The sequence below is a fragment of the Hyperolius riggenbachi genome, chromosome 2, assembly GCF_040937935.1.
Source record: "Hyperolius riggenbachi isolate aHypRig1 chromosome 2, aHypRig1.pri, whole genome shotgun sequence".
Lineage (NCBI taxonomy): Eukaryota > Metazoa > Chordata > Amphibia > Anura > Hyperoliidae > Hyperolius > Hyperolius riggenbachi.
Window position 1 is genome coordinate 213048051 of NC_090647.1, and position 18698 is coordinate 213066748.

Here is an 18698-nt window from a genome sequence, read left to right on the forward strand (position 1 = left end):
ACATAACAATTCATGTGAGGCAGCAAAACCTGCCAAGGGCATCCACAGTATAAGAGGTGTAAGCAGAGGAGGGGAACAGACTGATTACCACTATTCAGTATATATAGAAGTTACCAGCATAGCATCATTTAAAGCTAATACTGCATTTGAAGGAAAGCCCCTAATGGGCCCCTCTGGTCCAAGGGCCTTGGTGCAGTCGCAACCTCTGCATCCCATATTGCTAAGACACTATTAATTAGTGTAAATAAATGAATACAGTAGATTGTTATTAGCAATCTGAGTTCTAAATGATCAAACCTTTTTCATTGAAAGGAGTGTGCCATGCAAGTAAGTAGTTATCTGGCTTTAGCTGGGAGCATCCTTCAATGGTTGCTGGGTCTGGTCTCCGTCCTTGCAGCTTGTCTATTGCATCAACATAATGCTTCACCATTTCCCTGTACAGGTCTTCCAAGCAATAGTAATCTATGCAGGAAAAATACAATCCTGTTACAACATAGTATATATATCTATCTCTTTGTCCAAAATCTTAAAGGGATACTGTAGGGGGGTTGGGGGAAAATGAGTTGAAGTTACCCGTGGCTTCTAATGGTCCCCGACAGACATCCTGTGCCCGTGCAGACACTCAACGATGCTCCGGCCCCGCTTCCAATTCACTTCTGGAATTTCAGACTTTAAAGTCTGAAAACCACTGTGCCTGCGTTGCCGTGTCCTCGCTTCCTCTAATGTCACCAGGAGCACGGCGCAGGCACAGACCATACTGGACCTGCGCAGTATGCTCCTGGTGCAATCAGTGAGAGTGAGGACACGGCAACGCAGGCGCAGTGGTTTTCAGACTTTAAAGTCTGAAATACAGTAGTGAACCAGAGGTGGGGCCGGAGCGTTGTGGAGTGGCTGCACGGGCACAGGATGTCTGCCGGGGACCATTAGAAGCCACAGGTAACTTCAACTCATTTTCCCCTGACCCCCCTACAGTGTCTCTTTAAAGCACAACTGAAGGGGGAGGGATATGGAGGCTGCCATATTTATTTCCATTTAAATAATACCAGTTGCCTGACATTGTTCCGATCTTTCTGGCATCAGTACTGTATGAATCATACACCTGAAACAAGCTTTGGCTAATCCTTTGAAACTTCAGTCAAACATCTGATCTGCATGAGTATTTAGGATATATGGCCAGAAGTATCAGAGGCAGAGGGCAGTTACCAGGGGCAAACCCAGGATTTTCAAGGGGGAAGGGGGGGAGGTGTGGGATTCCTAAAAGGTCTCCCTCAGTCACGCACAATACAGTATAATAATATGGTAGAACATCATGCTGGGTACACACAATGCAATTTCCCCTCAGACTGACAGGATCTGACAATTATTTCCTAAATGTCTGATCTGCTTCCAATCGACAACGGGATCATTCAGGAGCAGTTTGGATACAGATAATAATGAGGACAGCTGACATTGGTAATGAAGCATTCACACAGCAGGGCACATGGCTGTGCTCATACCTGACTCTGTTACGTTCTCCAGAGCTGCTCCATGCTCTGTACATAGATTGCTGCTCGATTCCAAAGTCAACTGTAGCAGGGAAAGAAACAGGGCAGTGGTGTGAGCTGCAGGATACCTGCAGATATTATGGTGTCTCAACTTGTGCCTGTCCCCAGACACTGCACTGGCCTAGTCTGAGGGGGGATCTGTGCAGCTGTATCCCCCCCCCCCCCCCCCCCCGCATTTGCCTATGGTTGCTTTGCAGAGATGTGAACATGGCCATACAATTGTATAGGCAGTGCATTTACATGCAGCAACACAGCATGCACCCTTCCCATGTTTGGCTGCACATCTCCATAGATTCCTCTTTTTACAACCATGACACTGATTTCGTAATTTTTACAAGTCACCAGCTGATTTAGCTGAGACCATCAGAGGCCTGGCAACACATTTGATGTGCTTAGAAGTGATCGGACTGAAAAAAGCCATTCATGGCTCCCTTTTAGGTATTTCAGGTCTTTACACACACAGCACATCAGCCTGACAACTGTTATCTTTCCAGCCCCGTCTAGTTTATTTTCAGATAACTGACATTCCCACTCAGTGAATAGTCAGCCTAAATTTAGGCAACTGCTGGCTGAAGATTAGACAGTGGCATTAGAACAAGTGCCCAACTTATCAAACAAAGCAGGGGACATTCTGGGTTCTGTATATATTTAGATTTGGAAGACTTGATAACAGGAACATGTATGTTCTGTATTTTTGGCTAGTGAAAGTTAAAAGGCATATCATTTTTCTATCAGCCTCAGAAAAAATACAGTGGGGGCTGAAAGAGAAATATGAAAGCTGGAAGGAAAAAAAGGTTATGGTCTATATTAACTAATCCTGATTACACTCCAGAGTCTATTGTCTGAGCAGCGCTAAGAAAAGTAGGCATTATTTCCTCAGTTACTTTGGGTAACACTTCATCCTCACTTTTTTTCCCAATTTTTATAAGCTACCTAGTTGTTCTATTTACTGGATGTTTATAGCAGCAAGTACAGTGATCAGTGAAAATCATGTCTAAATTCAAACAGAAAAAAATATATTTTGAAAGAAACCAAAGTAAAAAATACTGTAATAATGTACTTTTCTACAAAGCATTGAAACAGTGTTTGTTAAATTGGCTTTTCACTTTGTTTAGAAAGGAGGGAATCTCATTCTTTATTCTAAGTGTACCCATAGACATAATAAGTGGTACTAGTGAGTGTTAAAGCCCCCCCCCCCCCCCCCATGTTTAAAGGAAGCTCTAGATAAGGCTGTTTTAAGAATGTAAGATACAAAGGACATCTGGCAGGTATCACTCTAATGCTGGGAATACACAATGAGTTTTCTTGGTAGATTTACTGTCCGATCGTTTTTCCAATCGATTTACATTCACTTCTATAGACATTGATCATAAAAAAAAGATCAAAAATCAGATCGGACATGTCGGAAATCATCTATCGAACCATCTATCTGCCAAAAAATCTCATGGTGTATTCCCAGCATAATGGTCCTCTCCCACTGAACTTTGAAATACATAGAGTTAAGAACCTAAGTTATAAAGTGTCAGTGGATCTATATCTAAGCCTGAATCCACTAAAGGTGAGTATACACCTGTGATTGATGTCGCCCTTCAGGGATCAGGGACCCGATGCCCTTGGACGACATCACTGGACTGGCTAGTACAGACGTGTGTCAGATGTGTATAGCTGATGATGCGTACTGTTGCTATGCGGGGGGGGGGGGGGGACAGAGGGGTGACAGAGCAGCACATGCATGAAGTCATGTGGTGGGTAGGGAGCTGCCTGTCAGGTGAGTTGATCCGCAGGACAGATTGCTCACGGGTGGGGGTCGGGGGCTGCTGTACACACGTCATTATTGGCTGCCTCAGCAGACTTTAGTCAAGCATGTGTACAAGACATAACACACACTGGCATTTGAAGTAAGCATTATCTGCTGCTTATAAACCAGTGACTGTCACTCATTGTATGCAAATGATGGCTTCCAAAAAAAATCTAAAAATGATTATTTTGTCATTGTTTTGAAAAATTCTAATAGAAAACTTTGAAACTAAAAAAAACAAACAAAAAACGTGAGATTGAACGCTTTGTAGAAATCTATTATTGCATGTTAATTAAAGAGATTAAAAGGATTACCTAAAAAAGAGTCATTGTTTTCATTGTTTTGCTTTCTGTTGAATTTGGCCCCAGTAAGATCGTCGTAGGGCCTGTGCACACTCAGGCACGAAAACACGGCAGATATGAAAGGAATACTGTAGGGGGTCGGGAGAAAATGAGTTAAACTTACCCGGGGCTTCTAATGGTCCCCCGCAGACATCCTGTGCCCGCGCAGCCACTCACCGATGCTCCGGCCCCGCCTCCGGTTCACTTCTGGAATTTCTGACTTTAAAGTCAGAAAACCACTGCGCCTGCGTTGCCGTGTCCTCACTCCCACTGATATCACCAGGAGCGTACTGCGCAGGCACAGACCATACTGGGAAAACAAACAATACTGAGCCTGCGCAGTACGCTCCTGGTGACATCAGTGGGAGCGAGGACACAGCAATGCAGGTGCAGTGGTTTTCAGACTTTAAAGTCTGAAATTCCAGTAGTGAACCAGAGGCAGGGCCGGAGCATTGGTGAGTGGCTGCGCGGGCACAGGATGTCTGCGGGGGACCATTAGAAGCCCCGGGTAAGTTCAACTCCCCCGACCCCCTACAGTATTCCTTTAAAGTTCAAGTATTGTAAAGCTTTTTGAATTATTTTGAAAATTGTAGGAGTGTTCATACTTTGAAGTGTTTAAGGTCAAACATGATCATATTACAGCCAAGATCTCTCTAAGAATTGATCAGACTGCTTGCTGCTTTGTACTTATCAAGGCCACACAAAGCTAGACAGCAATCTATCCTTTGCTTATGCTGCCATGCTCAACTGATTATACTCCTTCTGTGCCCAGTTACAGTTCTCACCAACAGAATCACAATAGAATCCATCAGAAGTTAACTAATACGTTTGTGGAGGTCAATGCAAGCAGTTTAACATGATTTAGGCAAGGTTCACAGTGAGAGTTGCATTGCGTTCCCTGTTACAGCGGGAACACAATGTAATGCATTGAAAGCGCCACATGTTATCCAAGATTTGCATTGCATACAGTGAAGCAAACAGCCAATGAAAAGTATGCTTCATCGTACTGTTAACACCAGCGTTATGCGGTAAATGCCCTGCAAGCAGGGCATGGGAATACTGCACTCTGTCAAAACGTGCTGCAAAGACCGCACTATGAATGTTGTATCTGCACTACAATGTGGCCAATCTGGTGCACAATAATAGCTTACTGTGAACCTTAAATCTGCTGGAAATACAGACCTGTGAATGGTCACATAAATTTAGACGCCAAGAGCCACCTCTCCAAAATTATTTTATGTTTTCGTATTACAAGTCATTTTGAGCGATTACAGAGGAGTAAAGTGATATGTTTGTGTTTTGTATTACGTTCAAGTCCAAGAGCCCTAATAACAAAACAAACATCATTACTAAATACATCACCATTTTCTTGGGAAGAAATAGCTTTAAAGGAAAGTTAAACTTCTATTAGGAGATGTAATATTATATAAATTTACTTCATATTTATTTTTAACATACAGCTAGCTATGATTTTCTAGACACTGCAGAGGATTTAAAATATACTTACACGCAACCATGACAGCACACACTGTTGGGTGCGAGCGCTGTAATAACAGCGCAGGAGATTTGGGCGCAGCCGGTGCCACCATAGACCATAATAGGAATTACGGCTATAGCGGCGCACAGTGAGTAACTTTGGTGCCATCACAAGATGGAGTTGAAGTTACTCTTAAAACACTGTAATTCGGCCTTCAGCAATAGCTGGAAGCAGAATTACATCATTCCCCGCCATCCACGTGAACCTGGAGGGAGAATAGTAATTAACGCTGCAGGGAACTTGTGCAGCAGCAGGATAAGCCATATACCGGCTGTATCCTGCGCCCAAGTCTCCTGGCTGTGATTTCATATGTATGCCTGTTGGGTGAGCAGCACACCTCAAAGTCTATCTATCTGGAGACACAACCAATTCTTACCACTTACTGGTTAACATTTTCTCTACATTCATCATACTGAATGACTACACTGAATGGCTGTACTGTACACTGCAGGATTTGGAGGCCTACCCTGGAGGACTACACTGCAGGGTTAAGCTGGAGGACTGCATTAAAGGTCTACATTGGTTGTCTACACTATAGGGCTACACTAGAGGGTTACAATTGAAGGCTATGATAGAGTGCTATGCTGTAGGGCTAAACTGGATCGCTATACTGGAAGACTACACTGGAAGGATATGCTAAAGGACTGCACTCACAAAATACACTAGTGAACTATGCTGGAGAACTACACTGCTGTTGGGCTACACTTGATGGCTATACTGGAGGACTATCAATAAATGATACAGGGGGCGGCACTCTTGCTTGGCTATATTGTACAAGTCACATCACACATATGTTCTAGAGCTTCTTGCTCTGCCTAAGGTTCCAGGAGCTCAAAACATACAGTATGTGTGCTATAAAGAGTACAATATACGATGTGTGTGTGTGTATATATATATATATATATATATATATATATATATATATATATATATGTGTATATATATATATATCAAGTTAATCATATATGGTTTTTAGATTATAGAAAAAAAACCGCAAACACCATATTTTTCCCAATTTGTGTTCTTCGCGTCATTTCATAAATGCTTTGACACTACTGTACCACTTGTAACAGAACCCACCTATACCCAGACTACATGTTTGCTTGCTATCCCTCTATCGATCTTCATCAACAAACCAAGTATATACGGTACTTGCTAGTTATCTTGCCTTTGAATGTGTGAATGTGATGGTAGAAATGTGAATTTGGCAATATTATGTTTGTAGACTGCACTAGGGCCATGGCCGACAGGTTAACATTTTTTAGGTCACCATCAAAGATGATAGGAGAATAATGTAAAAAAGTTAATGTAGTTTTTTTTTTTTTGGAATGAAAACTTTTAGCTAAAACTATATTTGCAGGTTAAATTCACCTCCGCTGCTTTCAAAACACTGCAGTGGCAATAACACCACACTCCACTCCGCTCCAAAGGTCCTCAAGGGGCTGAGACAGAGCAGCAAGGCGTCAAACCCACAGAAGCAATTTTCAGCTCTACTTAATGTACTATGTGTTAAAAAAGCATCACTCCTGGAAGTAAGATTATTAGTCTCAGACTCTAAATGACATCCGCATTTACAAGAGCAAAATAAAAAATAATAAAAACAGGTTTTTCCTTTTGACATTTGTGAACCGGCATGTCCTGTAACGAGAACACAGTATTACTTCAGACAGCAGCTTTTTCCTTTTTAATTAAGAAATACAATGGCTTTTTTGGACAAACCTTTTTTTTATGAATATTTTAAAATAATATATTTAATGGATATTAAAAAGACTGAAGCTCAATTTGGGCTTTAAATAGTGAGATTATTACTGCTAACACAAATGCAGTGCACAAATGCAAAAAGAAATGCAGTGCATACATTTGCAATAAAAAATGCAGTGCAAAAATGCAAAAATAAGATAAGCCAGAATTCCAACAGGACTGACAGGCAAATGGCATTGTTTACAAGGAAATAAATATGGCTGCCTTCATATCATTTTCACCTCAAGTTCCCTTTAATAACTGTTGTATTTCAAACTTTCTTTGGTGAGCAGATTTCCAGAAGGGAGACTCACTATGTTGGATATTAGAGGGCTTTTGAGTCTATTTTAGCCCGTTACACTTAGTGGTTCTGGGTCACCATGAGCTATCTGGGAATTATTATTATTTAGTATTTATATAGCGCCAACATCTTCCGCAGTGCTGTACAGAGTATATTGTCTAGTCACAGTGGCGTAGCTAAGGAGCTGTGGGCCCCGATGCAAGTTTTACAATGGGGCCCCCCAAGCACTCTATACATAGCAATTGATACGGTGCACCAAAACCTGCCAATGGCAACTACAGTGTTAGAGGTGCAAGCAAGGGATGGGGAACAGCTTGTTAATGATTACCACTATTCAAAGTATCTATAGAAGTGATTATTATCAGCACAGGACCAATAGAGAGCTAATACTGTAGTTGAGGGAGGGCCCTTCGGGGCCCCTCTGGCCCAAGGGCCCCGATGCGGTCGCTACCGCTGCACCCCCTATTGCTACGCCCCTGTCTAGTCACTTAACTGTCCCTCAGAGGAGCTCACAATCTAATCCTTACGATGGTCATATGTCCAACATTTTTTGGGGGTGAAGCAAATTAACCTTTCTGTATGTTTTGGGATGTGGGAGGAAACCGCAGTGCCCAGAGGAAACCTATGCAGACACAGGGAGAACATACAAACTCCATGCAGATAGCGCCCTGGCTGGAATTCAAACCTAGGACCCAGTGCTGCAAGGTAAGAGTGCTATCCACTATGCTATTCTGTGCCACTATGTTGGGAAAGCTGGGAAAGCTAGGAAAGTTTATGGATCCATATGGACTCTGAGCTGTCACATCTACTGATGTCAATGATCTTGTATAGCATGACCTTGTTCTTGTTAATCTTATACTTGCAGGTATCATGTGATGGAAATGTAATACACTCATAAGCCTTTGTTGCTGTAAAACAGCATTAGCCAGATTGACTCATCGCAATAAACAAATATCAATTTTCTTTTAGAAAAGTTAACGTATTGTTCTAGTATGGATTTATGAAACATTCAGTGATGCTGAGGAAAGACGGGTATGCAACACTACTCATATCCTCCTCCAGAAATGACTAGGCAAATACACATTTTCAGAGTTGTACCCAAGAATAACTGTTGGTGGAATATTAAGGCTCTACACAACAGGAAAACATTAAGCTGCTTTTCTAGTATATCTGAGAGGAAACTGCTTACCTGTAACAAGAGCCTCTGCAGTAGCCATGTGCATTAGCGTATTGTGACTTACTGGCCATTTGTCTGCTGACAGCACTAGCTTGTCTAAACCTCCAAGTTCCTTCAGTTCCTCATGAATCTTCACACCTGAAGAGCAGATCTCCCAGTTGTAGTTTCTGTAGCCTAAAGAATCCCCAGCAGCAGCCAGCAGCATAGCAGCTGTGAATTTCTCCATGATCAGAGGACCTTGCTGCTTGTACTCCTCTTTTGTCTGGCAACTACTGGGTCTAACTTTAGTGTCACACTATGGCTGGCAGAGCTCCTGTCACTGGCTATAAAAGGTAGCATGCCTTTATCAGAACCTGCAACATCCTCCCCTTCTCTGAACATATCTCTGTGTCTGGCCATTGTCCATTTACACCAGTCACTAAGTGTGCAATGTATGGAGAGATGCATGCAGCTGGCAGAGATATCAACATGACTCAAATTACCTGGATAGTATTTGTGTGCTCACTGCTCACTATAGGTTGATTAAACCTAACTTCTACTCTTATCTATCATTTATTAGAACTGTTTAAACTACACATTACATACAGAGTGATCGATGTTTAGTAATTTGAATCTCCACAATGAAAATGCTACTGCAATCTTACCTGTGATGGTTGTTTCCAATGTTATTTAGTTATGTAAAACCCATTCAAAGTTTTTAATATAAAAAAAATGGGACTATGATTAACTAATTTGGCACTGACGCACAAGGCTCAGTTTACAGTAGGGTGTTGCGGTGCGACGCATCTTAATACTGCAAATAGCACTGCAATAGTAAGTCCAAACAATGTTCACAGTGCATCCGGCATGATGTGATTCAATGGACTACAGTATTACAAAGTAATGTGTTACTGGAATCAGGAATAGTTTATTTTGCCAAGCATGACTGGGTCATGCCTGGATTTGGGTTTGGCACAGTACATTCAGCTCAGAAGAGACATCAATCGATAGCATAGAACAACAGGAGCAGAAGTTTACAATTACACATGTCAGTAGCAGAGGGTTACATTTGCATTTACATTGTACGTTCCATTTGCATTTACATTGTACATACTATAACAGCAGTTAGCTCTGTCCATAACAGGTCTATGTATCATAGGGGTGCACTGATGGGAGTATGTGGACGGAGTTCAGAAGGCTGACGGCTGAGGGGGAGAAGGAATTACTATGCCTAGCCGTCTTTGTGGAGATGGCTCGAAGCCTCCGTCCCAGTGACATCGGACGAAAGTAGCAGTGGCCCGGGTGAGAGGGGTCGTTAGCGATCTTCAGTGCCCTCGATCTCAGTCTTTTGTTGTGTAGGAGGGCAAGTGAGGGGAGAAGTCTCCCAATGACCCTCTCCGCCACTCTGATGACCCTCTGAAGTGAGTGCCTGTCGCTGGCGGTTGCACCTGCGTACCAGACCAGGATGGATGTGCAGAGGATCGACTCAATGGTAGCGGAGTACAAATTGGTCAGAATCTCTTGGGCCATGCCAAACTTCCTCAGCTGGCGGAGGAAGTATAGTCTCTGCTGGGCTTTTCTCTGTATCGCAGTGATGTTGGGCCCCCAGGTGAATTCACTGGAGATTGTGGTGCCCAGGAGGCGAGCGCAGGGGACTCTTGTCACCTCCGTACATCAATGTGAATTGGGGGTGGGGTGGAGGCGGACCTTCTGAAGTCGACAATAAGCTCGACAGTTTTTGCTGTGTTAAGCACCAACCTGTTCCCCTTGCACCAGAGGGAGATTCTCTCCACCTGCTGACAGTACTGCATGTGTGTTAAAGATAATCCGAGGTGGGTTCTAAGAACGTGAATTAGCACACAGAGGCTGGGTTTGCATATACTGCCCAGCCTCTGTTGCTATACCGATCCCCCCTAAGCCCCCCTGCGCTCTGCTATGCCCCCATAAATCAAACGCCGAGCTGTCGACACGCAGCCGGCTGTTTACCTTCTGTCACTCTCGCCACTCCCCTGCCTCCACCCATAACGCCGGTCCACGCCCCGTCCCTTCCCTCCCCGCTGATTGGAAGGAAGGGACGCGGGCGGGGTCCGGAGCTATGGAGGAGGCGGGGGGAGCGGCGAGAGTGACAGATGGAAGGTAAATAGCCGGCTGCAACACGTTGCGTGTCGACAGCTTGGTGTATTATTTATGGGGGCATAGCAGGGTGCAGGGGGGCCTGTGGGGGGATCAGTATAGCAACAGAGGGTGGGCAGTGTATGCAGACCCAGCCTCTGTGTGCAATTAGCATTCTTAGAACCCACCTCGGGTTCTCTTTAAGAGTGGCAGTGAAGCATACAGTCCTGGCCAAAAGTTTTGAGACTGTCAAAAATATTAGTTTTCACAAAGTTTGCTGCTAAACTGCTTTTAGATCTTTGTTTCAGTTATTTATGTGATGTCCTGAAATATAATTATAAGCACTTCATATGTTTCAAAGGCTTTTATTGACAATTACATGAGATGTATGCAGAGTCAGTATTTGCAGTGTTGGCCTTTCTTTTTCAGGACCTCTGCAATTCGACTGGACATGCTCTCAATCAACTTCTGGGCCAAATCCTGGCTGATAGCGATGCATTCTTTCATAATCACGGTTTCAGTTTCTCAGAATTAGTTAGTGTTTGTTTGTTCACCCACCTCTTGAGGGATTAAGATCTGGGGAGTTTCCAGGCCATGGACCCAAAATTTCAACGTTTTGGTCCCCCGAGTCACTTAGTTATCACTTTTGCCTTATGACACGGTGCTCCATCGTGATGGAAAATGCATTGTTCTTCACCAAACTGTTGTTGGATTGTTGGAAGAAGTTGCTGTTGGAGGGTGTTTTGGTACCATTCTTTATTGATGGTAGTGCTCACCTTTTCTTCTACTGACAAGTCTTTTTCCAGATGCCCCAAAGAATCGGAAAGGGGCTTCATCTGAGAATATGACTTCGCCCCAGTCCTCAGCAGTTCATTTGCCATACTTTCTGCAGAAGATCAATCTGTCCTTGATGTTTTTTGGGAGAGAAGTGGCTTCCTTGCTGCCCTTCTTGACACCAGGCCATCTTCCAAAAGTCTTCGCCTCACTGTGTGTGCAGATGCACTCACACCTGCCTGCTGCCATTCCTGAGCAACCTCGGCACTGGTTGCACTCTGATCCTGCAGCTGAATCCTCTTTAGGAGACGATTCTGGCGCTTACTGGACTTTCTTGGACACCCTGAAGCCTTCTTAACAAGAATTGATCCTCTTTTCTTAAAGTTCTTGATGATCCTATAAATTGTTGATTTAGGTGCAGTCGTAGTAGCCACAATATCCTTGCCTGTGAAGCCATTTTTATGAAACGCAATGATGGCTGCATTCGTTTCTTTGCTTGTCACCATGGTTAACAATGGAAGATCAATGATTTCAAGCATCACCCTCCTTTTAACGTGTCAAGTCTGCCATTGTAACCCAATCAGCCTGACATAATGATCTCCAGCCTTGTGCTTGTCAACATTCTCAACGAGTTAACAAGACGATTACTGAAATGATCTCAGCAGGTACTTTATTGGCAATGAAATGCAGTGGAAAGGTTTTTTGGGGATTCAGTTAATTTTCATGGTAAAGAAGGACTATGCAATTCATCTGAACACTCTTCATAACATTCTGGAGTATATGAAAATTGCTATTATAAAAACTTAAAGCACCAACTTTTCTAATTTCTAATATTTTTGACAGTCTCAAAACTTTTGGCCAGGACTGTACTTTCCATTGGATGTTTGCTTTACTATAAGCAATGCTATGCTTTAATAACATACAATGCCACTTCTCCCCTCCATTGCGCTCCTGTTTTTACAGGAAACACAATGCATCTCCTACTGTGAAGCTAGCCCAACTCCTACCACCCCAGCTCTGTTTTGCTACTACTATGACAACGCTGGTCCCATTCATTGATCTTAGGCCCCGTGACACTGATCGCCGGCATCAATGAGGTGCCTGCAGTCATTGTAACTAAGGAATTAACACATCCCTGCATTACTTCCTGTTCGCGTACTAATAGTACATACAGGAAAGGATGCATGTGGACTTGTGGCCAAATAGTAAATTTACACCTACATACATTTTTTTCATAATTACACATACATATCATTTAAATTAACCTCTTACTTCCCACACTCTCCCATAGTTACCCAAATAAATTATTTGCATAAAAAAAATGACAATTTAAAAAAAAAAATACATAAATAGTTACCTTAAGGACTGAACTTTTTTTTAATATGTAAGACAAGAGGGTATCTTACAGTTATTTTTAAAAATATTCGCTCTTAAATGTGATGGACACAAAACTGAAAAAAATGCACTTTATTTCCAAATACAATTTTGGTGCCGTGCATTGTACTAGGGAAATATTTTAAACATTTCAATAACTGGGACAAATGGGAAAAGAGAATGTGTGGGTTTCAATTATGGTAGCATGTATTATTTTAAAACTATAATGACCAAAAACAGAGAAAATGATTTTTTCCATTTTTTTCTTATTTTTTTCCGTTAAATGCATTTAGAATAAAATTCTTAGCAAAATGTACTACCCAAAGAAAGCCTAGTTGGTGGCAAAAAAAACAAAACACAAAGATATAAATCGTTTCATTGTGATAAGTAGTAATAAACTTATAGGCAAATGAATGGGAGGAGCGCTAAAAGGTGAAAATTGCTCTGGTACAGAAGGGGAAAAACCCGAGTAGTGAAGTGGTTAAAGGATATCTACAGCAGAAAAAGTTAAGCAGTTAAAATCTGACAGAACTGACAGGTGTTGGTCTAATCCATCTCCTCATTGGGAATTCTCAGGGTGTTCTTTGTTTTCAAAAGCATTTCTTGAATGGCAGTTGCTAACTCTAACTGCTAAAATAGTGTGCAAGTAGGGAGGCTGGCTGGTATCTTATTATTTTGGCAGTTAGACTTAGCAACTGCCATTTAGTAAATGCTTTTAAAAAAAAAAAAAAACATGAGAATCTACCAGTTCTGTCATATTTTAACTGCTAACTTTTTCACTATAGTAGTTCTTTAACAGTGAGCCTTACATTACAGGCTCTTGGTCCAGGAAAGAGGTATTTGATCTGCCACTTTGTTTTTCAATAAGGTTTATTTTTTTTGTTTACTACACAGATTACTATTAGAATTTAACTTGTTTAATTTTCACTTCATTTCAGCACACCAGAGGCAGGTGGGTTTGTTAATAGGTGAAAAGGGGTGAGTGTAAGGAGCAGGGATCAGGGATTAAAAAACAAATGAAAAAAACCAAAAAAAAAAACAAAAAGGAAGAAGTCAAAGAAAAGGTAATTTAAAAAAAAAAAAAAAAAAAAAGGCTTTAGCGTAGACAAAATAAAGGGCAGACAATGATGTACAGCAGAAAGTAGTGTGAAAAATCAGGACAAGTCAAATGCCTAATAATAATAATAATACAAATGAAAATGGCTACAATTGGAAAAAAATACAGGAACAGAGGCTCAAGACACTGCAGTCAAATCAGTATACACTTATTTCTGCAGACCTTTATACAAGTGCTAATAAAAAACAGATTCAAATATGTAAATGCCCTACTAATATATCATGGTTGCGCAAAAATACATTTGCAGTAGGCAAAAAAGGATACTATCTATACTCATGAGTAATCACCTCCAGTTTGAAATGATCAGTGCCATCCTGAAATAAGATTACTGCCACTTATGAGGATTATAGGAGAGGGGAGGGGGTAAGGCACATTTGTGGATCTGGCACTGATCAACAGAAACAAGCTTGCAAGTTGCGACAGCCATTGCAACTCTACCATATGTCATCCCTTTTGTTGCTATGACCAAACTTGATTTATACGTTTTCCTCCCCTAGGAGGATAGCCAGTGATGTAAAAACATTTTTGTAGTGAGAACAAGATTATCTGTTAGGTTTCTATTGCTCACCCTGACTTCCTCTCTTCAGCACCACCAGGATTCATCATGGTGTCCTTGGACATAAATATGGGTAAAGTACTGATGATACTTTTGGAGAGTCATGGTTTTCCATTTTGGTACTCTCCCTTGCTCAGTTCCTCTCTTATAATGTAGGCATTAAACTACAGAGCACTGCAGAGCTTTGCATGTCCTGCTGCGTGCTTTGCAATTTTGGATGAATTGTCAGTGCATCGACTGCCTAAAGTTTTCTCCATTTAGAGTCACAAAGGTTTAGAAATTGTTTTGTAACCATTCTCAGACTCAAGGTATGTACACAAGTGCAACTTAATGCACGACCAAACCACCAACCACACGACTTGTTGTTTGCACGACCATTAAAGAGACACTGAAGCGAAAAAAAATATATGATATAATGAATTGGTTGTGTACTATGAATAATTACTAGAAGATTAGCAGCAAAGAAAATATTCTCATATTTTTATTTTCAGGTATATAGTGTTTTTTCTAACATTGCATCACTCTATAATATGTGCAGATTACACAACACTCAGCATTCAAAATGAGTCTTTCAGAGCAGTCTGTGAAGTAATGATCTCTCCTCTAGCAGAGGAAAAGTAAACAGTTCAATTACAGTTGAGATAATAAAAGTCAGATAACAGCCCTCTCCACGACTAAGTTAGTCGGAGAGCTTAATAGCTTTTTTGCATAGAGATAACAACTAGTTTCTCAACTCTTCCTGTACTGGAAACAATTAGACTGATGTATCTGATCTTAATGTTTTTTTTCTTAGCTGTACTACACATACAAATCATAATATCATCATTTTTTTTTCGCTTCAGTGTCTCTTTAAGTACACACGCGCTGACCAACTAAACAGCCAACTCATTTAAATAGGGCGCGGACACCATACCCCGCATAAGAAAACCCCCAAAGTCGTTCAAACGACTTGTACTCACATGGCCAACTTGCCCAATAGTTGGTCAGGAGATTTGCTGGATGGGTCAGTTGATTGTCTAGTCGTTTATTGCCCATACACATGCATAACTTATCGTCCAACAGACAAGTTGGAACAATAGTTGGGCAGATTACCTGCACATGTGTAGTAACCATAAGTTGTATGCAAAATTTCAGATACCCGAGCCAGATGACATATTTAGTTAACTGACTAAATGTAAAGTATTAAACAAAACAACTACTGCAGGAAATAGTGTACTGCACCAGTTCAGTCTTGGATGTTTTAAGTTCAGTGGATCAAAACCCGCAGCCACAATGTTAAAGAGTACCAGATGACCCAAAAAAAAAAAAGAAAAAAAAAGGTTTTATACATACTTGGGGCCCGCTGGAGAGATACATAGAGGGTGCACGTCTCTTGCGCAGATGGCCGCGACTAGCATAGCTAATGGGACCCAATACCGGAGCTGCAGGCAGCGCAGGACGGCGGCATGGGAGCGATCTGTTCGCATGGGGCTGGAGGAAGCCCCAGGTATGTATAAAACTTTTATTGGGGGGGTCTCTGGTTTCCTTTAAGTGATAGATGCCCAAAATGTGGACTCTTCTTCTGGAGAAGGTGCCCTCATCTATGCAAAAGAGAAGTGAAGAAAAATGGGTCCGAAATAGTCTGACCGAAAAAGATCTGTCTGACTGAAACAATAGAGCTGTTACAGAGAAACGTCATTCTGCTTTTCATGCAATAAAGAGCTTAATATACTACTGATGGTGCTGACTCGACTGTGGAGGAAGGAGAATCAGAATGTGCAGAGATACCGGGAGTCATAGCACATCATCCATCCCCTCACTGGGTGCTTGCTGCACACTGAAGATACTATTTGCTATAGTAGAATATCAGTACTTTAACTGATATTCTACTATGCCCCTTTGTACCCTAACACTCGCAGTAATCCTCCCCTATCGATGCCTAATAATCCCCAATGGATGTCTAACACGCACCCAGTCAAAGGTTAACAAGAACCCTCGCTTTTCGATGCCTAACAGAATCCGTCTCTATGTTGAACAAGAACCCTTCTCTACCTATGCTGAACAAGAACCCTCCCCTATCTATGCCTAACACTCACCACCTATCCCTAACACTAACCACCCCACACTTGCCACTATTTTGCATCAGATTTCGACTCCAGTGTAGCTGAAATTCGGTAAACTGCTGTTCCCACTATTTTTCTCCTGCAGAGTTCCACTATAATTTCTGCCTATAGCTGGCATTTTCATAGGCGCCGGCGATCAGCAAAGTGCTGCTACTAATGTACACTATTGTGGCAACATTTACCTACAAAGAAAAGGTTTTACAGCTGAGGATGAGGTAGGGATTTAAGCAACATATTTGGAAATGTTATTGCAGAATTACATTTTATTTCATGAACTTCATGAAAACGGAGGAACAAATCAGTTACTGTGGCACCATAATAAGTCAGTATTTTGTAGCAACTGTTTATCCAAACAATAAAAGCTTGAAAATGCTTTTTGTATCCAGCTAAGAAACTTTCAGTTAATTCTGCCTACACAAGTCGCTTTTAATTCTGATACGCTCCTGTACCGTCATGAATTCACAGCATGTTTAAAAAATACCTATACTCGCATGTCTTTGTTGGTGTTTATAAGCAAGAAAAAGTAAACCTAGGAAAACCTAGTTTAGGGTCCCTGGAGAATACACCTAAACTTATAAAAATGTTGGTAAATGTAAATGTAAAGCATTTTAAATGATCCAACTACACATTTAATCGAGAATACACAGCCTATCAGATGTTATCAATTGTATTATTTTATTAAAAGTATACAGTATTTCAGAAAGGTAAGCACACCTCTCAAATTTTTGTAAATATTGTGTTATATCTTTTCATGAGACAACACTAAAGATATGTCACTGTGATACAACGTAAGGTGGTCAGTATACAGCTTGTATAAGTGTAAATTGGCATCCTGAAACAGAAGGTGGAGGAGCTGGAGGGGAGTGGAAGAGGATTCCAGTGGCAACCTGTGAAGCTCAGTGAACTCCATGCAGTGCTGGAAAATGATGGTAAGCACACAAAATATTGACACTTTGGGTACAATGCTGATATTCCTCACTTAGGTGTGTACTCACTTTTGTTACCAGTGGTTTAGACATTAATTGCTGTGAGTTGAGTTATTTTGATGGGACAGAAACCTTTACACTGTTATACTGACTGCTTTACATTGTAGTAGTGTATGTCTTCAGTGTTGTCCCAAGAAAAGATAATATTTACAATGATGTGAGAGGTGTACTTACTGCTGTGAGATACCGTATTCTCATTTTAAATAAGATGCCAGCAACACATTTCATAAAAGTTATGACGGGGCAACAAAAGACTAAAAAACGTTGTGCAATGCTTTAACAATAAATAAATACTGGATAATCTCACAACTAATTTGGGTATTAGACAGAAGGTCAGTAACATGACTGGGAAAAAAAAGAGCATGCCAGAGACTCTGTGCCATAGACACTGCCCAGACAAGGAGTACAACAATTTCATAATAACAGCAAAGAAATTGGGATTTTCATCACCTCTTGTACATATCAATAATATTGTATTGTAGATAAACCCACACGTTGTATCTGCCTATTTATTTATCCAGGTTATCACATTTCAATTACATCCCTAATACAATGTATAGTGACCATATTTTAACTGGAAATAAAGGTGTATTTCTGTTTTGTGTTTTCTCATTGTACTCTACAATAAATACAAGCCATTATTTGCAAAAATAACAGATATATACCCTCATGACATACTTTGGGGGGTGGGGGGATAATAAATGTTTTACTGTAAAGTGTTTATGTTTTGTCAGACTTTCAGTAGCTTATTTATCAAGTCTAAACAGCTGACCAAGACCTTATAGTGTGATATTATGACCTTTCCATACCTTGTGTATAAAAGCACTTTTGAGTGGCACTTAGTACACATATTTGACCTTTGAGGGTCCATTCCATGCGATTTTCGGGTTGTAGCATATTTAATGTAAAAATGTACTTTGTTTAAGCTTATTCCTGGATGGTATGGTTGAACTCACTTTACAAGTGGTACAAGTCTTGCTTCAGTCCACCTTGCTCTATCCAAATCTGGAATGTCATGTTTCCACTTGCCAAAACCTTTATCTAATTGTACTGTACTGAGAAACATACTTTTCTTATACAATGTATGAAGAGGTTTGTCTAAGTTTACTGACTAAATAAACTCTCAAAGGAATCAGATTCAAGTGTGATCACTCAACCTAAGAATTGTGCTGACATCACATGCCTTAGTTGTATGAATTAAAAAAATAATTACATTTTCTTGCAGAATTTCCTCTTTCAACAGTTGAAATGTTTAAAGTT

At 41.1% G+C, this 18698-nt stretch overlaps 1 protein-coding gene across 2 annotated transcripts in view; it reads right to left on the bottom strand.

Annotated features, from left to right (window-relative positions):
• ADPRHL1 (ADP-ribosylhydrolase like 1) overlaps nt 1-8744 on the bottom strand; it is a 57980-nt gene extending 49236 nt beyond the window's left edge. The window contains exons 1-2 of one of the 2 annotated variants that reach the window (XM_068268092.1): nt 8451-8744; nt 298-462 (exon numbers count right to left, since the gene is read on the bottom strand). In XM_068268092.1, coding sequence (XP_068124193.1) covers nt 298-462; nt 8451-8664 — 379 coding nt within the window. In that variant the 5' untranslated portion in view covers nt 8665-8744. The remainder of the gene's footprint in view (nt 1-297; nt 463-8450) is intronic. The other variant, XM_068268093.1, reaches the window with a different exon arrangement.
• Between the last annotated feature and the right edge of the window lie 9954 nt (nt 8745-18698).